This window comes from Bos indicus, chromosome 1, assembly GCF_029378745.1.
Source record: "Bos indicus isolate NIAB-ARS_2022 breed Sahiwal x Tharparkar chromosome 1, NIAB-ARS_B.indTharparkar_mat_pri_1.0, whole genome shotgun sequence".
Lineage (NCBI taxonomy): Eukaryota > Metazoa > Chordata > Mammalia > Artiodactyla > Bovidae > Bos > Bos indicus.
Genome location: NC_091760.1, coordinates 34549298 through 34571158, shown reverse-complemented (window position 1 = coordinate 34571158; position 21861 = coordinate 34549298). Strand labels below are relative to the sequence as shown.

The 21861-nt window shown below is 36.0% G+C and overlaps 1 protein-coding gene across 3 annotated transcripts in view; it reads right to left on the bottom strand.

Moving 5' to 3' along the window:
- CADM2 (cell adhesion molecule 2) overlaps positions 1-21861 on the bottom strand; it is a 1274389-nt gene that overhangs the window by 272958 nt on the left and 979570 nt on the right. For all 3 annotated transcript variants that reach the window (XM_070786560.1, XM_070786570.1, XM_070786566.1), the window contains one exon: positions 13424-13573. In XM_070786560.1, the coding sequence (XP_070642661.1) occupies positions 13424-13573 (150 nt within the window). The remainder of the gene's footprint in view (positions 1-13423; positions 13574-21861) is intronic.

The following is a 21861-nucleotide window of genomic DNA, read 5'->3' as shown; positions in this document are numbered from 1 at the left end:
AATATAAATAGTTGTAAAACCAGAAGACTTAATTCTTACAATCACCCACACCCCAGTACTAAAATACCACTGCCTCCTACATTTCACAGAGCTGCAAAATGTTCATCTACTGCTGTTTCCAAGGATTGCTTACAAGAGACTGCTGGGACTAAAAAATTATAAATTAAGGAAAGTAGAGTACTCTAATTTATAACTCTTAATACTCACACAATGCAAACAATATATTAAAAATATTTATTCAGGAAAAAAGTATTTCTAAATTGCATTATTTTGTTTGAATAGCAGAAAAATGTTACCTGAGGAGTCATGGAGCAGGAGAAATATTAGTATTTATAAATATAGGAAATAACTAAAATAGTTGAATAAAACCAAGTGAATAAATTGAAAAGATCATAGTAACTTTTTAACCACAACAAATTCATAATTTAATAGTATTTTAATTAGCATTACTATCAATACAGGAAACCCAGGTTTGATTCCTGGATTAAGAAGATCTCCTGGAGAAGGGAATGGCTACCCACTTCAGTATTCTTCCTGGAGAATTCCATGGACAGAGGAGCCTGGTGAGCTACAGTCCATGGAGTTGCAAAGAGTTGAATAGGACTGAGTGACTAACTCTTTCACTTTTCCATCATTAATGAAATACTGTGTGTTCTTATTTCTACTTTTTGGTACTTAGACCAACATTTCCAAATTACTTATAAAAAAAAGCTCCTTGGGATTAAAAAGAGACTGCACTTACTAGGAAAATCCAAGTAATAATGTTGAAATTCGTTTTTTTGTTTTTTTTTTTAATTAATTCTCAACTTCAAGCTGCAATTATTTTCACATAAATATGCTACAAAGACGAATTCTGCATAGATTCTATATATTGAACCTATTGAGTAGGCCTATTATTGAATGGGCCTGTCATTGAATGTCATTGAGTGATATAAATTATTGTGATTCCTGGGCTCACTGGCCACACACCCCTGGTTATACCTTAAAGCACAGTAGAAGAATATAGGATAAGCTAAACCAATTAATTTCTCTCTCCTAGGAACTTAAAACAAGAACAGAGCAGCCTCAATTAAAACACTATTTCAGCAATGTAGATCCATCATAGAATGGTATGACTCTTTCAAAGTCTGATGTAAAATATTAAAAAAAATACAAAACGAAAAAATGCACTAAAATTTTAAATAGTTAAGCTTTAAACACTACATTTTATTTAAAATAGAATTATATTGGTATGAATAAAAATTATGTAGTCATAAATAAAATTAAACATATACATTACAGACATTATTTTTGATCCTGTTCAGATTTTCTTATACTTACTAAGGAGCTATAACACTAATGCTATTTTGAAACTTACAAATATCTTAAGTTCTCCATACTCTCTGTGCTAATCCTCATAAAAAAGCTATTTAACATAGAGACCATATCAATATATCACAAGGAAATCAGGTCCATGCACAGCACATTGTTACCTCCTAAATTAGACAAATAGCACATAGTATTTCTAGTTTATTTACAGTTGTTTCTTTAAAAAATAATTTTATCAAAAAAGTATGTTTTTAATCATATGTATTTTCAAGTCACATCTTTTTCCTAGGTTCATATATGGTATTTTTACCAGTTATTTGGGTGTCTTGTATCCTCTACAATGAGGCTTATTATGCAACAAGTAGAATTACATTTGTCTATCTCTAAAATGCTTTACCTAGTACTTTTCCTCTATATACTCCACTGTTCCAATATATAGATGATATATGACAGCTTGTTTTGGTGTGCTGTGCTTAGTCTCTCAGTTGTGTCTGACTCTTTGCAACCCCATGGACTGTAGCCTGCCAGGCATCTCTGTCCATGGGGATTCTTCAAGCAAAAATACGAGTGGGTTGCTATGCCTTCCTCCAGGAAATCTTCCCAACCCAGGGATTGAAGCCAGGTTTCCTGCATTGCGGGTGGATTCTTTACCATCTGAATCACCACAGAAGCCCTTACTTTTCCTCTATATACTCCACCATTCCAATGTAGAGATGATATATAACAACTTGCTCCTTAAGGGCAAAATCCATGTTTTATTTATTTTAGTAGTCCTAGTGCCCAGCATAATTCCTGGGACACAGCACTATTTTACTAATATTCACAGAATAGAACTGAAATTGTGACTTGGAAATCTTTTTTAAATATAAGCTTGGTGGGTGATCCATGGGATCACAATGAGTCAGACACAACTGAGTGACTAAGCACACAGCACAGCACATGCTTAGATATTTACCCATTAAGAACATTTACCTAACAGTCTTCTTTCTTTAATGACTATTGATTCCCAAAACTGAGGATCTAAAATATCACAAAAGACATCAAGGCAATTACCAATAAAGTGGTTGGTCATTGTTTACATTTTATAAAGTGTTTTGGGAGATGGAAATTCATGGCACAATGGTGGTGGCTATCCACCCAGTCTAGCTCTAGGCATCATCCAACTTCTACTATCATGACGTAAAAAGTGGCATTCCCCAGATAGTTTGCTGACTATGTGCTGACTCTGTATGTCTTACCAGGATTATATATATATATATATTATATATAATATATATATATATAAAATATGTTCCCAGAAGCATACATGATTAGTAGAGAAAGGATATCAAATTTTAATCAGGTCAAGGTATCTTTCAAGTAGCTCTGTTCAATGTAGAATAGACTCCTCAAAAATCAATGAGCTACAGTAACTACAAACCACCTAATATAGTGCCTATCACACAGTAGATAGTCAGCAAATATTTGCTGAATGAAAGATTAAGTAAATATACAAGTTAATCATCAGAAAGTGGAATAAAATAGTTCAGTGTTGTAGAAATAACATTTCTCTTTATGAGTTTTTTTTAATTAATATTTTTTAAATTATGAAACTATGGTAACACATTTACAGGAGACTTGGAAAATACAGAAAAAGGTAGCACATAGTTCGTTTTTATGAGGTTTTGCTAAAAAAAAGTGAACAGTAATGTGCAAAAACTAAAAGGACTTAATTCAGGAATTTAGTTATTTTCACAGAGGCACTTGATTTATTTGCAGTAAATTTTTCTTTATTTTAAAATAAAATCATTACAGGGAATTCACTGACTGTCCAGTGGTTAGGACTCTATGCTTTCACTACTGAGGGCATGGATTTAATCCCTGGCCTGGGAATTAAGATTCCACAAGCTGCGAAGAGTGGTCAAAAACAAAAGTATTATAAAAATTAGTAATATTAGTGGAACCTAATTTATCTAAAATGTAATAATAAGTATGAAAATTATGCTGAATCATAAAATGCTCAAATTAAAATTTGCTGAACACTTTCAGATACATACTTGTGGCTTTGAATGTCAAAAATCTTGATACAGATATCACAAAATGAATACAATTTATAGTGTATAGTTGCAAGGAGATCCAACTAGTCCATCCTAAAGGATATCAGTCCTGGGTGTTCATTGGAAGGATTGAGGTTGAAGCTGAAACTCCAATACTTTGGCCACCTGATTCAAAGAGCTGACTAATTTGAAAAGGCCCTGATGCTGGGAAAAATTGAGGGCAGGAGGAGAAGGGAATGACAGAGGATGAGATGGTTGGATGGCATCACCAACTCGATGGACATGAATTTGGGTAAACTCCGGGAGTTGGTGATGGACAGGGAGGCCTGGAGTGTTGTGGTTCATGGGGTCGCAAAGGGTTGGACATGAATGAGTGACTGAACTGAACTGATAATGCACATGATTATTTTTATGTTTTTCTTAACAATGTTGAGACTTGAGTATAGAGAGATGAAGATAGTAATCATATAATATACAATTGAAATTTTGCTTATGCTTAGTGAGAATTTATAGTGATGGCTTTATTATTAGTAGATTAAGTGAAAGCAAGTTATTTCTTTAAAAAATCTCATAGCATACACTTTAACATATATGTTAAATCTGAGGAATATAGCATTGAAAAACTGTGTTTTGCGAGGGTACTGCACTGTTGCAACTTATTTCTCTCAAAATGAAGCAATTCAATGGAAAGTATTTGTGAACATAGAGTGGCACATGTTTTTGATGGAAATTATCTTTACTGAAAATTGGAGAGGGAGAAATATCTATTTATATTTGGTAAATTGTGCTGGCTACTTTCTGCTTATCATTTCAGATCCATTACTTACTCTGCTCTTTGCTCTGGGAGACTAAACTACCTAGGATCCCTTGACCTGTGTTTTCCAACTGGGCTCAGCCTGTGGAAGTCAGATCAAAGGGTAGGAGGAAAGAGAAGTCAATTTATGTATTTCCACACATCGCTCCTTCCTAAACAGTCTCAGCTTCTAACCAGAAGCCTTCTTTCCAAAACTTAGCTTTAGTTCTCTCTGTCGCCCTTTCAGACCCAAGGGTAGGACGGTTTCCCACTGTTACTGGTTCCTGGGTGGTGTATCATCTTGATGAGTTTCCTTAATTATGGCTGCACATCTGTAAACAGTGTGTTCCATACTTCATTAACTCAAGTGTATCATTTATTTCCTAGTGGGAACTGGATTCCTACTAATTTAATGCGGATGCATTTGCTAGCACATCTGCTAATACAAATAAAATTATTAACTATGAGAATGATGTGTTCAGATCTATCATTGAGATGATGACTTTGGAGTAAAGACCTAAAAGAAGTGATAATTTCATAAGAAAAGTAAAAAACGATAAAATTCAAAAAGCAATAAAATGAAGTCCTCATAGTATGATATATCATGAAGTGAATTAAGCTTCACTTTAAAAAGTTCATGTCTTATCATCATTTTGTTGCTTACTACTGCTGCTGCTGCTGCTGCTAAGTCACTTCAGTCGTGTCCGACTCTTAGCGACCCCATGGACTGCAGCCCACCAGGCTCCCCGGTCCCTGGGATTCTCCAGGCAAGAACACTGGAGTGGGTTGCCATTTCCTCCTCCAATGCATGAAAGTGAAAAGTGAAAGTGAAGTCGCTCAGTCGTGTCCGACTCTTAGCGATCCCATGGACTGCAGCCCACCAGGCTCCTCTGTCCATGGAATTTTCCAGGCAAGAGTACTGGAGTGGGGTGCCATTGCCTTCTTCGTGCTTACTACTAGAGTCATTCAAATCTGTAAACCTCAGTTTCTTCATATACAAAATGGGAATATTGACTATATAGGTCATTGTAGATCCAAGGAGAAAAGTTAATTACACTGAAGTTATTTAAAAGTTGCCTTGTGCAACTGTAAGTTGTCATCACTGATTTCATGTCTTTATTGTAACTTATACATCATATTTGATTTTATTTAAGAAAGCAAAAGGAAGGGTAAAATTGACCACTTAAATATCTGATTTACAGAGTTTAATATTTGCTGTTTTCAAGGCTGTCATATTGATTGAAACTAGTTGTGGGGAAAGACACTCAGATGGCACTGGTTGGCATGGAGGCAGGAGAACTTGTATCATTATTTTAGGTTCATCTCATTTTTATTCTCTTTATTACTGCTTGTTCTAGGATATCTTATTCATGTTACTCCTCTCCCATCATCCCCAGTATTAATGTAAAATTATCAGCAGAATAATTAGAAAATTAACACCAGCATATTTTTTGGCTATACCCTTAATAAAATTTATTTTCACTCATTCAGGAATAAAATTTCTTTCAAGATATTTTTGAGAATCATTGAAGTATAATTCAAAAAAGCAAAACTACTGTAAAAAGAAATATCACAAACAGGTATGCATTTTACATTTTTATATAAAAACACATACAAGCACACAGAGATATGTCTGTTAAATGCATATACTCCTGGGGGTGTTTGTACAAAGTATTTCCTGTCAATAATAAAATGGAATTGAAGTGTTCTTTCCTAAACATTAAGTGATCTGATTGTACTACTTCAATTGTTTTTTTTTCCACACCTGCAGAGAAACAGACACAATGATCTAATTGATTTTTTTTTATTTCTATTGCCAAATATCACAGAGTATTAATGTAAAGTTTCAGTGAACTCAGCTCCCTACTCTCCCTATCTCCCTGTGCTATGCTTAGTTGCTCAGTTGTTTCTGACTCTTTGCATGTAGCCCACGAGGTACCTTGGTCCATGGGGATTCTCCAAGCAAGAATACGGAGTGGGTTGCCATGCCCTCCTCCAGGGGATCTTCCAAGCTCAGGAATTGAACCCAGTTCTCCGCCATTGCAGGTGGATTCTCTACCATCTGAGCCACCAGGGAAGCCCAAGAACACTGCAGTGGGTAGACTATCCCTTCTCCAGGGTATCTTCCCAACCCAGGAATCGAACTGGGGTCTCCTGCATTGCAGGCGAATTCTTGACCAGCTAAGCTACCAGGGAAGGACCCTCTGTCTCCCTATACCCACTCTATTCCAAATGCTTACCTACTGTTTATAACAGAACAGTAAACTTCGTGTAAAAAGAAACAGATGAGGGACAGAATATGTGACAACATTTGATCTAAGTCCCTCTGATCCCTAAGAACCTATAATTTTTCCTCTTGATTTTTATTTTTATTTAAATGTGCAGGCTTTAAGTGTTACAGAAAAAAAAAAAAAAACTTCATATAAAAACTATGCAGACATGAAATGTAATTGTAACTAAATATCTACTTCATAGGTTAATGATTTCTGGTTTTCAGGTGCAAACAAAGTAGATGGAGAAAATATTAAAGATGCAGTTCTGATCCAAAGACCAATACATCTAATTTGGTGGCGGTGCTGATAATCCCCTCTTATTTCTCTGCTGGTTGGTGTCAGAAGCAGAATTAGGAGTCAAATCTGATTCCTGTCTCCTTTGCTACAATGTCCCCATTCAGTTCAGTTCAGTCACTCAGTCGTGTCTGACTGTTTGCAACCCCATGAACCGCAGCATGCCAGGCTTCCCTGTCTATCACCAACTCCTGGAGTTTACTCAAACTCATGTCCATTGAGTCGGTGATGCCATCCAACCATCTCATCCTCTGTTGTCCCCTTCTTTTCCTGCCTTCAGTCTTTCCCAGCATCAGGATCTTTTCAAATGAATCAGCTCTTTGCATCAGGTGACCAAACCACTGGAGTTTCAGCTTTAACATCAGTCCTTCCAAAAAACACCCAGGATCGATTTCCCTTAGGATGGACTGGTTGGATCACCTTGCAGTCCAAGAGACTCTCAAGAGTCTTCTCCAACACCACAGTTCAAAAGCATCAATTCTTTGGTGCTCAGCCCTGTTTATAGCCCAACTCTCACATCCATACTTGACCCCTGGTAAAACCATAGCCTTGACTAGATGGACCTTTGTTGACAAAGTAATGTCTCCACTTTTTAATATGCTATCTAGGTTGGTAATAACTTTCCTTCCAAGGAGTAAGAGTCTTAATTTCATGGCTGCAATCACCATCTGCAGGGATTTTGGAGCCCCCAAAAATAAAGTCAGCCACTGTTTACACTGTTTCCCCATCTATTTGCCATGAAGTGGTGGGACTGGATGCCATGATCTTAGTTTCCTGAATGTTGAGTTTTAAGCCAACTTTTTCACTCTCCTCTTTCAACACTTTAGTTCTTCACTTTCTGCCATAAGGGTGTTTTCATCTGCATATCTGAGGTTATTGATATTTCTCCCAGGAATCTTGATTCCAGCTTGTGCTTCATCCAGCATTTCTCATGATGTACTCTGCATATAGGTTAAATAAGCAGGATGACAATATACAGCCTTGACGTATGACTTCCCCTATTTGGAACCACTCTGTTGTTTATGTCCAGTTCTAACTGTTGCTTCCTGACCTGCATACAGGTTTCTCAAGAGGCAGGTTCAGGTCGTCTATATTCCCATCTCTTTTCTTTTAATGTCCCCATTAAATCTGTGCAATTTAAACAGCAAAATTTCATTTACTTAATATTTGATTCGTTTTTATGATGACTTGTGGTTTTCTCAGTTGAAAAATGCATATTCTGCAGCCAAGGCTGGACATGGGCAAGGTCTATTTTGGCATCTAAAGAGTGAATCATTGTCTAGAGCTGTGCTTTCCAAAATAGTAAATACACATGGTTTTTCAGTACTTGAAATACAGCTAATGTGACTAAAAAACACAAAATTTTAATTATTTTAAAATTGACAAGTATCCACACATGACACTGGCTACAGAATTGTTCTGTACAGATATAGAACACTGCCATCATTGCAGAAAGTCCTATTGGGCAGTGTTGACTATACTGCATCTCTCGGTCTTACTGTATGTACATCTTCAACAGTTGGGAGTAACTGCTGTTCTTAACTAAAAGGCAGCTGCTAAGATCAATGGCAGAAGCCACTTGGGTTATACTTAAAGTGACCTGGTGCTGGGATACCTTTGTTCTCTGGGGCATTCTAGTTAAAACTAACATAGACTTCACCTAGATTCAAATTCCTTCACCACCAGTCATTAGCAGAATGTCTGTAGACAAATTTTCCTTGAATGTTACTCAATTTCTCCAGTTATAAATAGAATATTTACATATCACATAATAAATGTTCTCAAAGTAGCAAAAGCCTCAGATCACTGCCCTCTTTATTTTACCTGAATAAGATATATTGTAATATTAGCTTCACTTAGCCAATTACCCCCCGGACATTTATCTCCCTTGTGAAGAAAGTCCTGAATATTCACATTCAACCACCTTGAGAAAAACTAAGAAAAGGAGTTCAGCTTAATTCTCCTTTAGCAGATCATCAATTGCCCACTCACAGCATGCTTTTCTTTAGCTAATAATTCCAAGTAAACAAGGAAGGGTTTTCTAGTTTTAATTGAACCAACGGGTCACTGTCTTGAGATCCTTGTTCAAACCCCACAGCCAGAAGAGTCAGAGACCTGTGTAGCAGGAAAGGCTACTCATCATGCCTTCTGGTTCTTACAGTGGCAACAGCAATATCAATGAGAAGCACATGTGTTGTTGTGCTGACTAACTCGCCCACTTCCTCCTTCCTCTTTCCCTCCCTCTGTCCCTTTCCTCCGTCCTTCTCATTACTCCATGTCAGTACAGAAATTAAAGCTCAGGGATACAGAACTCTGGTGAGAACTGAGTTACTAAACCCAACGCTTCTCAACCTCAGCTGTATTTTATAATCATTTGAGACACAATTAAAACTCTGTGATACTGCATATGCCTGAAAGACTGTTTGGAAAGCTCCTGAGAACAACTGGCAACAAAATATGAGACAGAAATAAGAACAGAGCTATGGATAAAGCCATTAACAGTGGCAGCCACCTGTAGAAGCTGGTGCAATCAGTGACACAGACGCTTTCATTTTCTCTATTGTTCTCCTGAGCAGTTGTAACTTGCACAAGACATATGGGTTGCTCTAGTCACGCTAACCAATGCTTAACTTCTACACTTAGACTGGCAAAATTTAGCACGTTTGTCTGCAGACAAAAAGACAGTATGTGGAAATTGTGATATGAAATCTTCAAAAAACACTTTTATTTTCAAACCCTTGCACTTGAGGGACATCACTATCAAGGATCCCTTCCACTACAATATTACAAGGAACCGAATCAAGGACTTGTGAAGGAACAGGCATGTTAGTTTGTCATTCATGAAAGGTTGCTTTATTCAATACTTTCTGCTATTCTGTTGCAACTGACGGTAAACCCACAATGGAAATAGAAAAAGTCTAACAACATAAATAGAAACCTATTATACTACACACATACACACACACACAAATGCACACACAGAGGCTTTTTTCAGCATAAATCTAATTCGTTAAGCAAATATAAAAGAAAAATAAGAATGCTTCAACAATTCATATGATCAGGTGTATTTTGTAGCAGTGTAAAGATATAGGAATATTGCTAAATATCCCAGATATACCATGATGGGTTTTTATCACCTGGACTGTCCTTCAGAAAAAAGGAGCTTCCTGGAAACAAAGTCTTTGCAAATCTGTATTACAAGTTGCTCTCCATTTTCCACAGGAAAGTTGCATTAACTTGAAATACTCTGAATCAATGCTTATTTTAGACAATCTATAGAGAATATTTTATAGAATTACTAAAAGAGGAAGCAATGACATTTCATATAGATTTTGGTTTTGCGCCTGAGGATTTGACCTCACAATTATAGATGTCACTGTACACATGATTCTCAAAGATCTTAAAAAGCAGTACAATAAGTTGTTACATAATGGAAATCATTATTATAATTCTGCAGGATGAATGCACAACAAAAAAACTGTCCTAGTGTTAAAAAAATACAGTTGATTGAAACTTATTTCTCATTGACAGTATCTTATACTTTTTCAAAAGTACTGCTAAACAAGATTATTTCATTAAATGCAGGGGTGTAAAAAAGCAATATTCTTAAATTAATATATTTTTATACTAGTTTAAATATGTTATTGTTGCTATTTAGTCACTAAGTTGTGTCTGATTCCTGTGTGACCCCGTGGACTATAATCCACTAGGCCTTTCTGTCCATGAGATTTCCCAGGCAAGAATACTGGGGTGGGTTGCCATTTCCTTCTCCACAGAATTTTTCTGACCCAGGCACCAACCTATATCTTCTGCACTGGCAGGTGGATTCTTTACCATTGAGCCACCAGGAAAATCCAGTTAAAATATGTACATATAATCAAGTTGATAAATTAAATAGTGTACTATATGTTTAATCGTTCCATGAGCATCCCTAACAGTATCTTGTCTCCCAAACATTTTCTTTTGTGTTATATCATTGGGCGAATGAGAGGTTTCATTAAAACTAGAGTCTTTTTATATTTGGGCACATATGTCTGAAATATTTGTTTACAAATACTTGTAATCAATCACTGCCATGAGCACAAAGAAGCTGCTAAATGCTTGTATATGTCTGGTGACTTATGTATTTGAATTTTTAACTAATAGAGCTTCATTCTGGAAAGCAACATAGATCACTTGATTTAAAACAACAAAAAATTCCTTTAAACACCACCATGAAGAACTGAAATAAACACTAGAACTTTCTTTTCATGTATATATAGATGTGCCTTTTCCATCCACAAAGCACTAGGAATTTATGATCAAACCATAAAGCTTACATAATATTAGTATGATAAAACTTAAATATATTTTTGCTAGAAAAAATGAAATCAAAAGAGAACTTTAAGTTTTATTTTCTATTTATACAGCTTTTATTTCCACTGAATATAGCTGAAGTATAAACTAAATTATGTGGATTATACATAATTTTTTTGAAACAGTTAATTAATCCATAAAATTAACTTAATCCTTGAATGACATATTTTTAAAAGGCTTAAAAATATCAAATTAGATATTCCTTAGCTATTTCTCAAGTTGTGAAAAAAAGTCACTTTACAGTCTCATAAAGCAGGATTAAAATTTTTCACAATGTAATAAAAACATCTTAATCAGAATAATTAAGTAATCAATAATAGTAATAAGGATTCAATTTATATTATTATTGCTATATTAACTGTTTAGCATATAGATGTTTAAAAATCCATTTCCAGACATTTAAAGATATCCCTAAATACTAAAAAAAAAAAAAGAACAAACTCTATGACTGGAAGTCTCTGTTAAACACGAATGATTACACATCAAACACTCAAAACAAAACATGAAGATGGCATCACATTATTGGCTTTAAGTCTAGTCAATATTTAAGTCACAATATTTGTCATGATACTGTCTTTAAATCTCACATAGCTGTGAGAACTTTAACCCCTCCCTTCCACATCTCTGTGAAAATAGCCCTTAATGATAACTGTTCTGTCTTTCAGACAGAAAAATAGAAACCCTTTATAAATATTAAAGTTCTACAGAAATGCTAGTATTCCTAACCCTTTCTCATAGTTAAGTTTATGTGTCAACTCATTAGGCCACAATATCCAGATGTTTGGTCAAATACCAGTCCCGTTATTGCTGTGAAGGTATTTTTAGATGAGATTACATTGCAATCAGTAGACTTTGAGTAAAGCACATCACTCTGCAAAATGCAGGTGGGCCTCATTCAATCAGTATAAGGCCTTCAGAGTAAAATAAAAACAAACAAAAAAAAACCAACTGAGGTTCCCTGAAGAAGAGATTTCCCTCTAGACTGCCTTCAGACTTGAGCTGCAATGTAACTCTTCCCTGAGTCTCCAGTCTACTGTCCTACCATGCAGATTTCAGACTGGCCAGCTTCAACAATCACTTGTGCCAATTTCTAAATATTAATCTCATTCTCTCCCTCTCCTTCTGTAGATGTATGTATTATCTATTTTAGCTAACCAGCTGTCTAGAGAGAGAGAGAGAAAGAGAACAATTGTCTCCTGTCAATGTACTCTAAAATATATTTTGTTCATGTGCTTGTTTAATTGTCTGGCTTCCACACTGGACTGTATATCCTCTATGGGCAGGGATTTTATGTCTGTTCTCTAATTCTCATGCCTTGTACAAAGAAACTCTCAAAATATATTTGTTGAATTACTTAGATTTTTAACCAATCCTTCATATACTAAAGGTTAAAATAGAGTATTTGATTTTAAATTTAAAGTACATCAAAGAGGGAAAGTATAGAAATGCACAAAATATAGTGAATTTATATTTTAGGTGAAATGGACACATTTACTGAACTAATTTGACTACACTTCAATTATTGGATCCTATTTCAAATTATTTCACTATTATCTACATACATACATAAGGAATAAAGATATTAAGGTGATGTTGAATATTTGGATATAAATATTTATATTTATCTAAAGCAATAGATCCATATTTTCATTACAGTTCCTGAACTAATTTTCTCCCAGTGCTTATAACAGTGGACAACTGCTTAAACATTAAGTATATGCTTTTAGTTGTTTGCTAGAATTATAAAATGTAATGTGATTTAGTTCTCTAAAAACACTTAATCAAAATCTATCACCCAATTAGAAAGCCCAGTTAAGTCCAACTCAGTGTGTAAATACAGCTTCTTAATTTCAGTTTATTTTAGAAACATGGAGTGACTTAACCTTATTATTGAATAATACCATTTTTACAATTCTTAGCTTTAAACTCAATTCATGAGAATAAAATAAAAAAAAAAAAACTTGCCAAAGTTACATAGTATTTTCTAAATATTTTAATTAAAGTTAATAAAAAGAACACATCCTATTGCCAGGAGTGAGGAAAAAAATATTCAATCTATACAAAAAACATCTAAAAGAGAACAAAAGCATGTGGTATCTGGAGAGAAAATAATTGTTAGGAGAAGATATAAAACTATTTTTGAAACAGAATTAGAACTGTTTATTTTATTAAAAAGTTGACATAGGTTATCTTTAGTGTTTATGACTTGCAAACTAAAGTATTTAATATTTAACATGTTTAAATACAAGCATCAGCAGTTTGGTAATCAAAAGGAATAATTTGAATCATCTCAGAAAAATAAATTCATTATAATTAGGATATTTTAGAATATGATTAAAACATTTAAAAGAAAATGTATTCACCTTTCTTGTCATCAAAGTACAGAGTCTGTTGAGCTGGATTTGACCACTGGAGGGAGGTGTTATCATTTTGATCAACCCTGCAGGTCAAAATTGCAGTTCCGCCTTCAACAACCGTTACATTCTGTGTGAGTGGAAATTGCCCTTGGCTGCCTAAAAAGGGATTAAAGAAAAGGTTGATTAAATGAAACTTATAAAATGATTAACTTTCCAAGAGTTACATGAACTTAACTTCTCACTCCAAGTAAAATTTAAACCAACCAAACAACAACAGCAAAACTATACATTAGAAAAAAGGCAAGATAATTGAAAACCTTTAAATAGAGGACAACAGTGTGATATACTATTAGGACTTCTTTACATTCCTTCACACGCTCCAGAAAACCTTCTTCTCCCCCTAGGCACACATAAAGATGTATATTTAAATAGTAACGTGATTATCATTAATTTCCCTTGGCTTTGCATTAATTATATGGTGCTGCTGCTGCTGCTGCTGCTAAGTCACTTCAGTCATGTCCGACTCTGTGCGACCCCATAGACAGCAGCCCACCAGGCTCCTCCATCCCTGGGATTCTCCAGGCAAGAACACTGGAATGGGTTCCCATTTCCTTTCTCCAATGCATGAAAGTGAAAAGTGAAAGTGAAGTCGCTTAGTAGTGTCTGACTCCTAGCGACCCCTTGGACTGCAGCCTACCATGCTCCTCTGTCCATGGGATTTTCCAGGCAAGAGTACTGGAGTGGGGTGCTATTGCTAGACCTGGCTATTTTTGAAGATAATAATTCTGGATGAATATAACTCTTTAAAGTAGCAGAAGAAATACATTAAATACTTCCCTTGTAGCTTTTATAATTCTGAGTAAAGTGTATAAAATATGGATATTAGAATGTTAGATTCAACTTCTGATAGAAAAAGTTAAAAAAAGAAGAATCCTCTTACACCAGGGTTTCTTGCAGACTTAGCTGTTTTTAGAAACACAAAATGTGTTGGAGAAAACAGGTGTTCATCTTATAAAATATCCATCAAAATCTTAAAGTGATTATTCTAGCCCAGGAGATAGAGATAATATTCTTTTTTGTTTCTTTCTGTAGTTTTCTGATTTTTTTTTCCAATGAATATATATCCCTTTTGCAATCAAGGAAAAAATATCTATAAATGATCATTGGCAATTTGGATATTATTAGAATGTATTCAAGTTTTCTATCTTCTTGTTATACTAATTTATTATTTATTAATTCATGTAACAACATTTCTTAGTAAAAGCACTTCTAATAGTTAAAATTCATGCACATAGAAACATAATATATAAATTTCACTTCAGCAAGATGATCTGGAGGTGAACTCTGCCAAGTCTGGAAACAATTAACAACATGAGTAAAAAATGACTGTCTAAAGCCAGGTTAAAATACTATTATGTGAGCAGGGTAGTTCATTAAGTCAAGGATAATTTACATATGCAAGAATATTATGATAACTTAATAGCACCCAGGAAATATATTTTCCTTTTCTTCTTTAGTTTTGTAATGGTTCTGTCATTACTACAAGCACCCTTTGAGGTTATACTGGAGCTACTGGCATAAAGATTCTTATTACCAAGAAGCCTGTTGATTGGCACTGTAAGAGAGAGAAGAGCCTGAAGGGGAAAATTTCTTTCCAGACCTAAATGACACAGGCACAGAAGTTCGTGACCACATTATATAATTAAGCCTATCAAGTATAAAAATCTGCTATCAGTAGCTTTGTCTCCTCAATGCCAACCTCTTTGAGTCACTATGGCAACTCCCCAGGATATCTCCCTGTAATCTTTAGGGTGGAGTTTTTAAAATGAGGTTAGGCAATGTCTGGAATAAATTCTTTGATAGTTGACTTGAAAGTCAACAGGAGCCAGAATGGGATGTGTTTTGCCTTCAGCTCAGAGGTGACCTCTAGCAGGGAAACATGAAGAACTATCAATCTTGTGAAGTGAGGTGAGGTGAAAAACTGCATCAGAGAAAACATGAGCTAAAACAGAAGGAAGGAGTAATTACCAAAGATATCATATTAGCAGCTCATAAATATGAAGTTCAAATTGTTTTTAAGATACTTTGCTCAGGTGCCCAGCTATTGACATAATGCATAAACTGAGCAGTCTAGGGGAGGAGATCCTTTAAGTAATAAAAAGCACACAACTGTTAATAAATATACATAGTTCATCCCAGATGACGATTTGACTATCAACCGGTACATAAATAATACTGTCTGCTTCTTCAAAGACGTGGAAAAAGAGCAGTGATGCTTGCAACAATTTCATCCACTACATTTGCAAAATAATTTTCAAAACATCCCCATAAGAAAATATTATCCTTCTCATTTCACAGATGGGTAAACTGACACTGGGAGGTTAAGTGATTTTTTTCCATATGGTGAAATGGAGTCAATGAACCATTTGGGGTTTGTTCTGAAAGTTCAACATTTTATTCTTATTTTTCCACAAAGGCTGCTGGGTCATATCACTATTTGTTTAAATGTGAATTAGATAACAATGAAAAAAAAAAAGAAAAGAGTATTCTTTTAGCAAAAAACCTTGAATTCATACCTAGCTGAACTACATCTTCAGATCAAATAAGGGAGAATGCCATTGTTAATTTCCTTTCAATATCCTATCTTATTTAGAAATTATTATTTGATAAGTATTTCAGTATTTCCTTATATACCCGCAGAAGAAAGAAACTAATATTTTTCAGGCTGTTCTACATGACAGGGACTATACAGACTCTAGCACATCTATACCTTATCCTTCCAAGTACGCCATCAGGATGGCTGCTCTCCATGTTCTCCTCATGTGGGTTCAGACTTTAAAGTACTATGACTTCAGTTCCCTGGAATCTTGCATCTTAAATCCCTAAAGTTAAATAATTTAGTTTCTCCCCAAAGAGCAAACTCATGCTGAGAATTTACTAATCCTAAATACCCTTAGGATATGTGGTTTCCAAAATCAATTCAAAAACCAATGTGGTAGGCAGCCAAACTTCTCAAAGATTTATACTGCCTTTTATTTCTGTTTATAACCTGGAGTCAGCATCAAGTTTGCTGCTACTTTTCTCTTTTAACCCCCTCCTTCCTTAAAGTTCAAAAGTTGTCACTTAATTCAGTCTCAGAGAGCCTTTCTAAAGATGTTACTAATTTTCCAAATTGGAAAAATTAATGTGTTACCAGCCTAAGGATTCATCCTCAATGTATTTTTCAAAATACTTTGGCCACCTGATGTGAAGAGTGAACTCATGGAAAAAACCCTGATTCTTGAAAAGATTGAGGACAGGAGAGGAAAGGGGTGACAGAGGATGAGATGGTTTAGTTCAGTTCAGTTCAGTTCAGTCTCTCAATCGTGTCCAACTCTTTACGACCCCATGGACTGCAGCACTCCAGTCCTCCCCAGTCATCACCATCTCCTGGAGTTTACTCAAACTCATGTCCATTGACTCAGTGATGCCATCCAACCATCTCATCCCATCTCCTGGAGTTTACTCAAACTCATGTCCATTGAGTCAGTGATGCCATCCAACCATCTCATCCTCTGCTGTCCCCCTCTCCTCACACCTTCAATCTTTCCCAGCATCTGGGTCTTTTCAAATGAGTCAGTTCTCTGCATCAGATAGGTAAAGCTTTGGAGTTTCAGCTTTAGCATCAGTCTTTCCAATGAATATTCAGGACTGATTTGCTTTAGGATGGTCTGGTTAGATCTCCTTGCAGTCTAAGGGACTCTCATGAGTCTTCTCCAACACCACAGTTCAAAAGCATCAATTCTTCAGTGCTCAGCTTTCTTTATAGTCCAACTCTCAAATTCATACATGACTACTGGAAAAACCATAGTCTTGACTAGATGGACCTTTGTTGGCAAAGTAATGTCTCTGGTTTTTAATAAGCTGTCTAGATTGGTCATAGCTTTTCTTCCAAGGAGCAAGCATCTTTTAATTTCATGACTGCAGTTATCATCTGCAGGGATTTTGGAGCCCAAAAATATAAAGTCAGCTACTGTTTCCACTGTTTTCCCAACTATTTGCCATGAAGTGAAGGGACCGGATGCCATGATCTTAGTTTTCTGAATGTTGAGTTTTAAGCCAACTTTTTGACTCTTCTTTTTCGCTTTCATCAAGAGGCTCTTTAGTTCTTCTTCGCTTTCTGCCATAAGGGTGGTGTCCTCTGCATATCTGAGGTTATTTATATTTCTCCTGGCAATCTTGATTCTGGCTTGTACTTCATCTAGCCCAGCATTTCTCATGATGTACTCTGCATACAAGTTATATAATCAGAGTGACAATATACAGCCTTGACGTACTCCTTTTCCTATTTGGAACCAGTCTGTTGTTCCATGTCCAGTTCTAACTGTTGCTTCTTGACCTGCATACAAATTTCTCAAGAGGCAGGTCAGGTGGTCTTGTATTCCCATCTCTTGAAGAATTTTCCACAGTTTGTTGTGTTCCACACAGTCAAAGGCTTTGGCATAGTCAATAAAGCAGATGTTTTTCTGGAACTCTCTTGGTTTTTTGATAATCCAACTCATGCTGGCAATTTGATCTCTGGTTCTTCTGCCCTTTCTAAATCCAGCTTGAACATCTGGAAGTTCATGGTTCACATACTGTTGAAGCCTGGCTTTGCAAATTTTGAGCATCACTTTGCTAGCCTGTGAGATGTGTGCAATTGTGCAGTAGTTTGAGAATTCTTTGGTATTGCCTTTCTTTGGGATTGGAATGAAACTGGCCTTTTCCAGTCCCATGGCCACTGCTGAGTTTTCCAACTTTGCTGGAATATTGAGTGCAGCACTTTTACAGCAGCATCTTTTAGGATTTGAAATAGTTCAAGTGGAATTCCATTACCTCCACTAGCTTTGTTCATGGTGATGCTTCCTAAGGCACACTTGACTTCACATTCCAGGATGTCTGGCTCTAGGTGAGTGATTACACCATGATTATCTGGGTTGAGAAGATCTTTTTTGTACAGTTCTTCTGTGTATTCTTGCCACCTCTTCTTATCTTCTGCTTCTGTTAGATCCATACCATTTTTGTCCTTTATTGAGCCCGTCTTTGCATGAAGTGTTCCCTTGGTATCTCTAATTTTCTTGAAGAGATCGCTAGTCTTTCTCATTCTATTGTTTTCCTCTTTTTCTTTGCATTGATCACTGAGGAAGACTTTTTTATCTCTCCTTGCTATTCTTTGGAACTCTACATTGAAATGGGTATATCTTTTCTTTTCTCCTTTACGTTTCGCTTATCTTCTTTTCACAGCTATTCCTAAGGCCTCCTCAGACCATTTTGCTTTTTGCATTTCTTTTTCTTGGGGATGGTCTTGATCACTGCCTCCTGTAAAATGTCACAGACCTCTGTCCATAGTTCTTCAGGACTCTTCCTATCAGATAATACCTTGAATCTATTTGTCACTTCCACTGTATAATCATAAGGGATTTGATTTAGCTCATACCTGAATGGTCTAGTGGCTTTCTGTGCCCTTCCCATGTTATCTCTTTGCTCAACCATCACTAAGCCAGCAGTAAACATATGAAATATATAGCAAGTCTTCACTGAGCGTTCACAATATGGTAGGCACTATTCTAAGTACATTTCCATTATCAAAGATTAAATCTCCATGCCAACCTTGTCATTATCTCAGTCTTGAAGACAGGGATCTGATGCAAAGTGTCATTCAACAATGTGCCATAGTCGTGTGGCTAGAAAGTACAGCAGCCAGGTATTAAACTTTTGCCCTTGGTTTTCAAACCTAACATGCTTAGCCTTAGAATTACTTTGAAAATAAAGTGAACTTAATTCTGACTCAGCAGCTCTTATAAAAAAATATATAAAATATCTTTGTTTTTAGTTTTTCCTTATTATATTTTTAATTGGAGTTTAATTGCTTTATAATATTGTTAGTTTCTGCTCTACATCAAGATGAATCGGCAACAGGTATCTGTATACTGCCCCCCTCCTTGAAACTCCCTCCCACTTCCCACACCATCCGACCACTGTAGGTTTCACAGAGCACCAGATTTCAGCTCCCTGTGAAAGTGAAAAGTGAAAGTGAAGCCGCTCAGTCATGTCCAACTCTTTGCGACCCCATGGACTGTAGCCTGCACCAAGCTTCTCCGTCCATGGGACTTTCCACTCTGTGTCATACAGTAAACTCCCACTATCTATTCTGCATATGGTAGTGTTTATGTTTCAATGTTACCCTTTCAATCTGCCCCTCCCTCACCTTGCCCCACTGTGTCCCACAAATCTGTTATGTCTGTGTGTCCATTGTTTCCCTGCAGTCACCATCCACAGTTGTTTTAGAACCCAAGGAGAGAAATAGTCACTGCTTCCACCTTTTCCTCTTTTATTTGCCATGAAGTGATGGGACCAGATGCTGTGATCTTAGTTTTTTTTTAATATTGACTTTTAAGCCAGCTTTTTCCCTCACCTCTTCCATTCTCATCAAGAGGCTCTCTAGTTCCTCTCTGCTTTCTGCCATTAGAATGATATCATCTATTTATTTAATGTTGTTATTTCTCCTGGGAATCTTGATTCCAGCTTGTGAAGAATCCAACCCAACATTTCTCATCATGCAGTCTGCATATAAGTTAAATAAACAGGGTGATGATATACACCCCCGTCATTCTCTGTTCCTGATTTTGAACCAATCATTTGTTCCATGTAAGGTTCTAATTGTTTCTTCATAACCTGCATACAGGTTTCTCAGGACAGTACCAGGTGGTCTGATACTACCATTTCTTTAAGAGTTTTCCACAGTTTGTAGTGATCCACACAGTCAAAGGCTTTAGAAGAGTCAGTAAAACAGAAATAGATGTCTTTCTGGAATTCCCTTGCCTTATCTATGATCCAACAGATGTTGGCAATTTGATCTCTGGTTCCTCTGCCTTTTTAGAATCCCGTTTGCACATCTGGAAGCTTTCAATTCAAGTACTGCTGAATTCTAACTTGAAGGATTTTGAGTATAACCTTACTAGCATGGGAAGTGAGTGCAATTGTCCAGTAGTCTAACATTCTTTATTACTGTCCTTCATGGGAAATGGATGGAGATTGACCTTTTCTAGTCCTGTGGCCACTGCTGGGTTTTCCAAATTTGCTGACATATTGAGTGCAGCACTTTCACAGCATCATCTTTTAGGATTTTAAATAACTTAGAGGAATTCTATCACCTCTCCTAGCTTTATTGGCAGCATTGCTTCCTAAGGCCCACTTGACTTCACACTCTAGGATGTCTGGCTGTAGGTGAGTGACCACACCATCATGGTTATCTGGGTCATTAAGACCTTTTTTGTGGAGTTATTCTGTGTATTCTTTTCATCTCTTCTTGATCTCTTCTGCTTCTGTTAGGTCTTTATTGTTTCTGTCTTTATTGTGCCCATTTTTGCATGAAATTTTCCTTTGATATCTCCAATTTTCTTGAAAAGATCTCTAATCTTTTCCTTCTGTTTTTTTTTTTTTTCCCCCCTCTATTTCTTTGCTTTGTTCATTGAAAAAGGCCTTCTTTTCCCTCCTTGCTATTCTCTGGAACTCTGCATTCAGTTGATTATACTTTTCCCTTTCTCCCTTGCTTTGCACTTTTCTTCTTTCCTCAGGTATCAGTAAAGTTTCCTAAGACAATTATGCCTTCTTGAACTTCTTTTTCTTTGGGATGGTTTTGGTCTCTGCCTCCTGAACAATGTTACAAACCTCTGTCCATAGTTCTTCATGCATGGCTTACCAGCTCTAATCCCTTAAATCTATGCATCGCCTCTACTGTATAATCATAGTGGATTTGATTTAAGTTGTACCTGAATGGCCTAGTGGTTTTCCCACTTTCTTCAGTTTAAGCCTGAATTTTGCTATAAGGAGCTGATGATCTGAGCCACAGTCAGCTCCAGATCTTGTGTGTATGTGTGTGTGTATGTGTGTATATATGTATATATATATATATAGTTTTCCAGTTTCTTTTCCCATGTAGGTTATCACAGAGTATTGAGTTCCTTGTGTTATATATTAAATTCCTGTCCATTACCAACTTTATATATAGTAGTGTGTATATATTAATACCAACCTCCTAATTTATCCCTCCCTTCATTGAACTGACAGTTTTACTTAGATTATTGAATTTATTCCTCTCTAACTATGTCAGTAGTTGAAAACCATTTAGGATGCTTTCGGTAATGCTATGTAAATAAATTTCTAATTTATTTTTGTGAAAGACACTTGAATGAAGAATGATTAGTCAATATTTTGAAAAGATAGCTCTCCTGACCCTGTCTTTAAATAGTTCCCATTATTCCTTCAATGTTTCCACCTGTCATATACTTAGGAAAAGATTTGTTCAAACTTTTCTTTGTCTAGATTAGGAAGTACCAAGTTCAAAATCAAGTGAACTAAAACTTGACTCCTGCTGACCTCAGCTAGTTGAGTTGTCTTTTACTTTCACACATGCCTTCTTATCT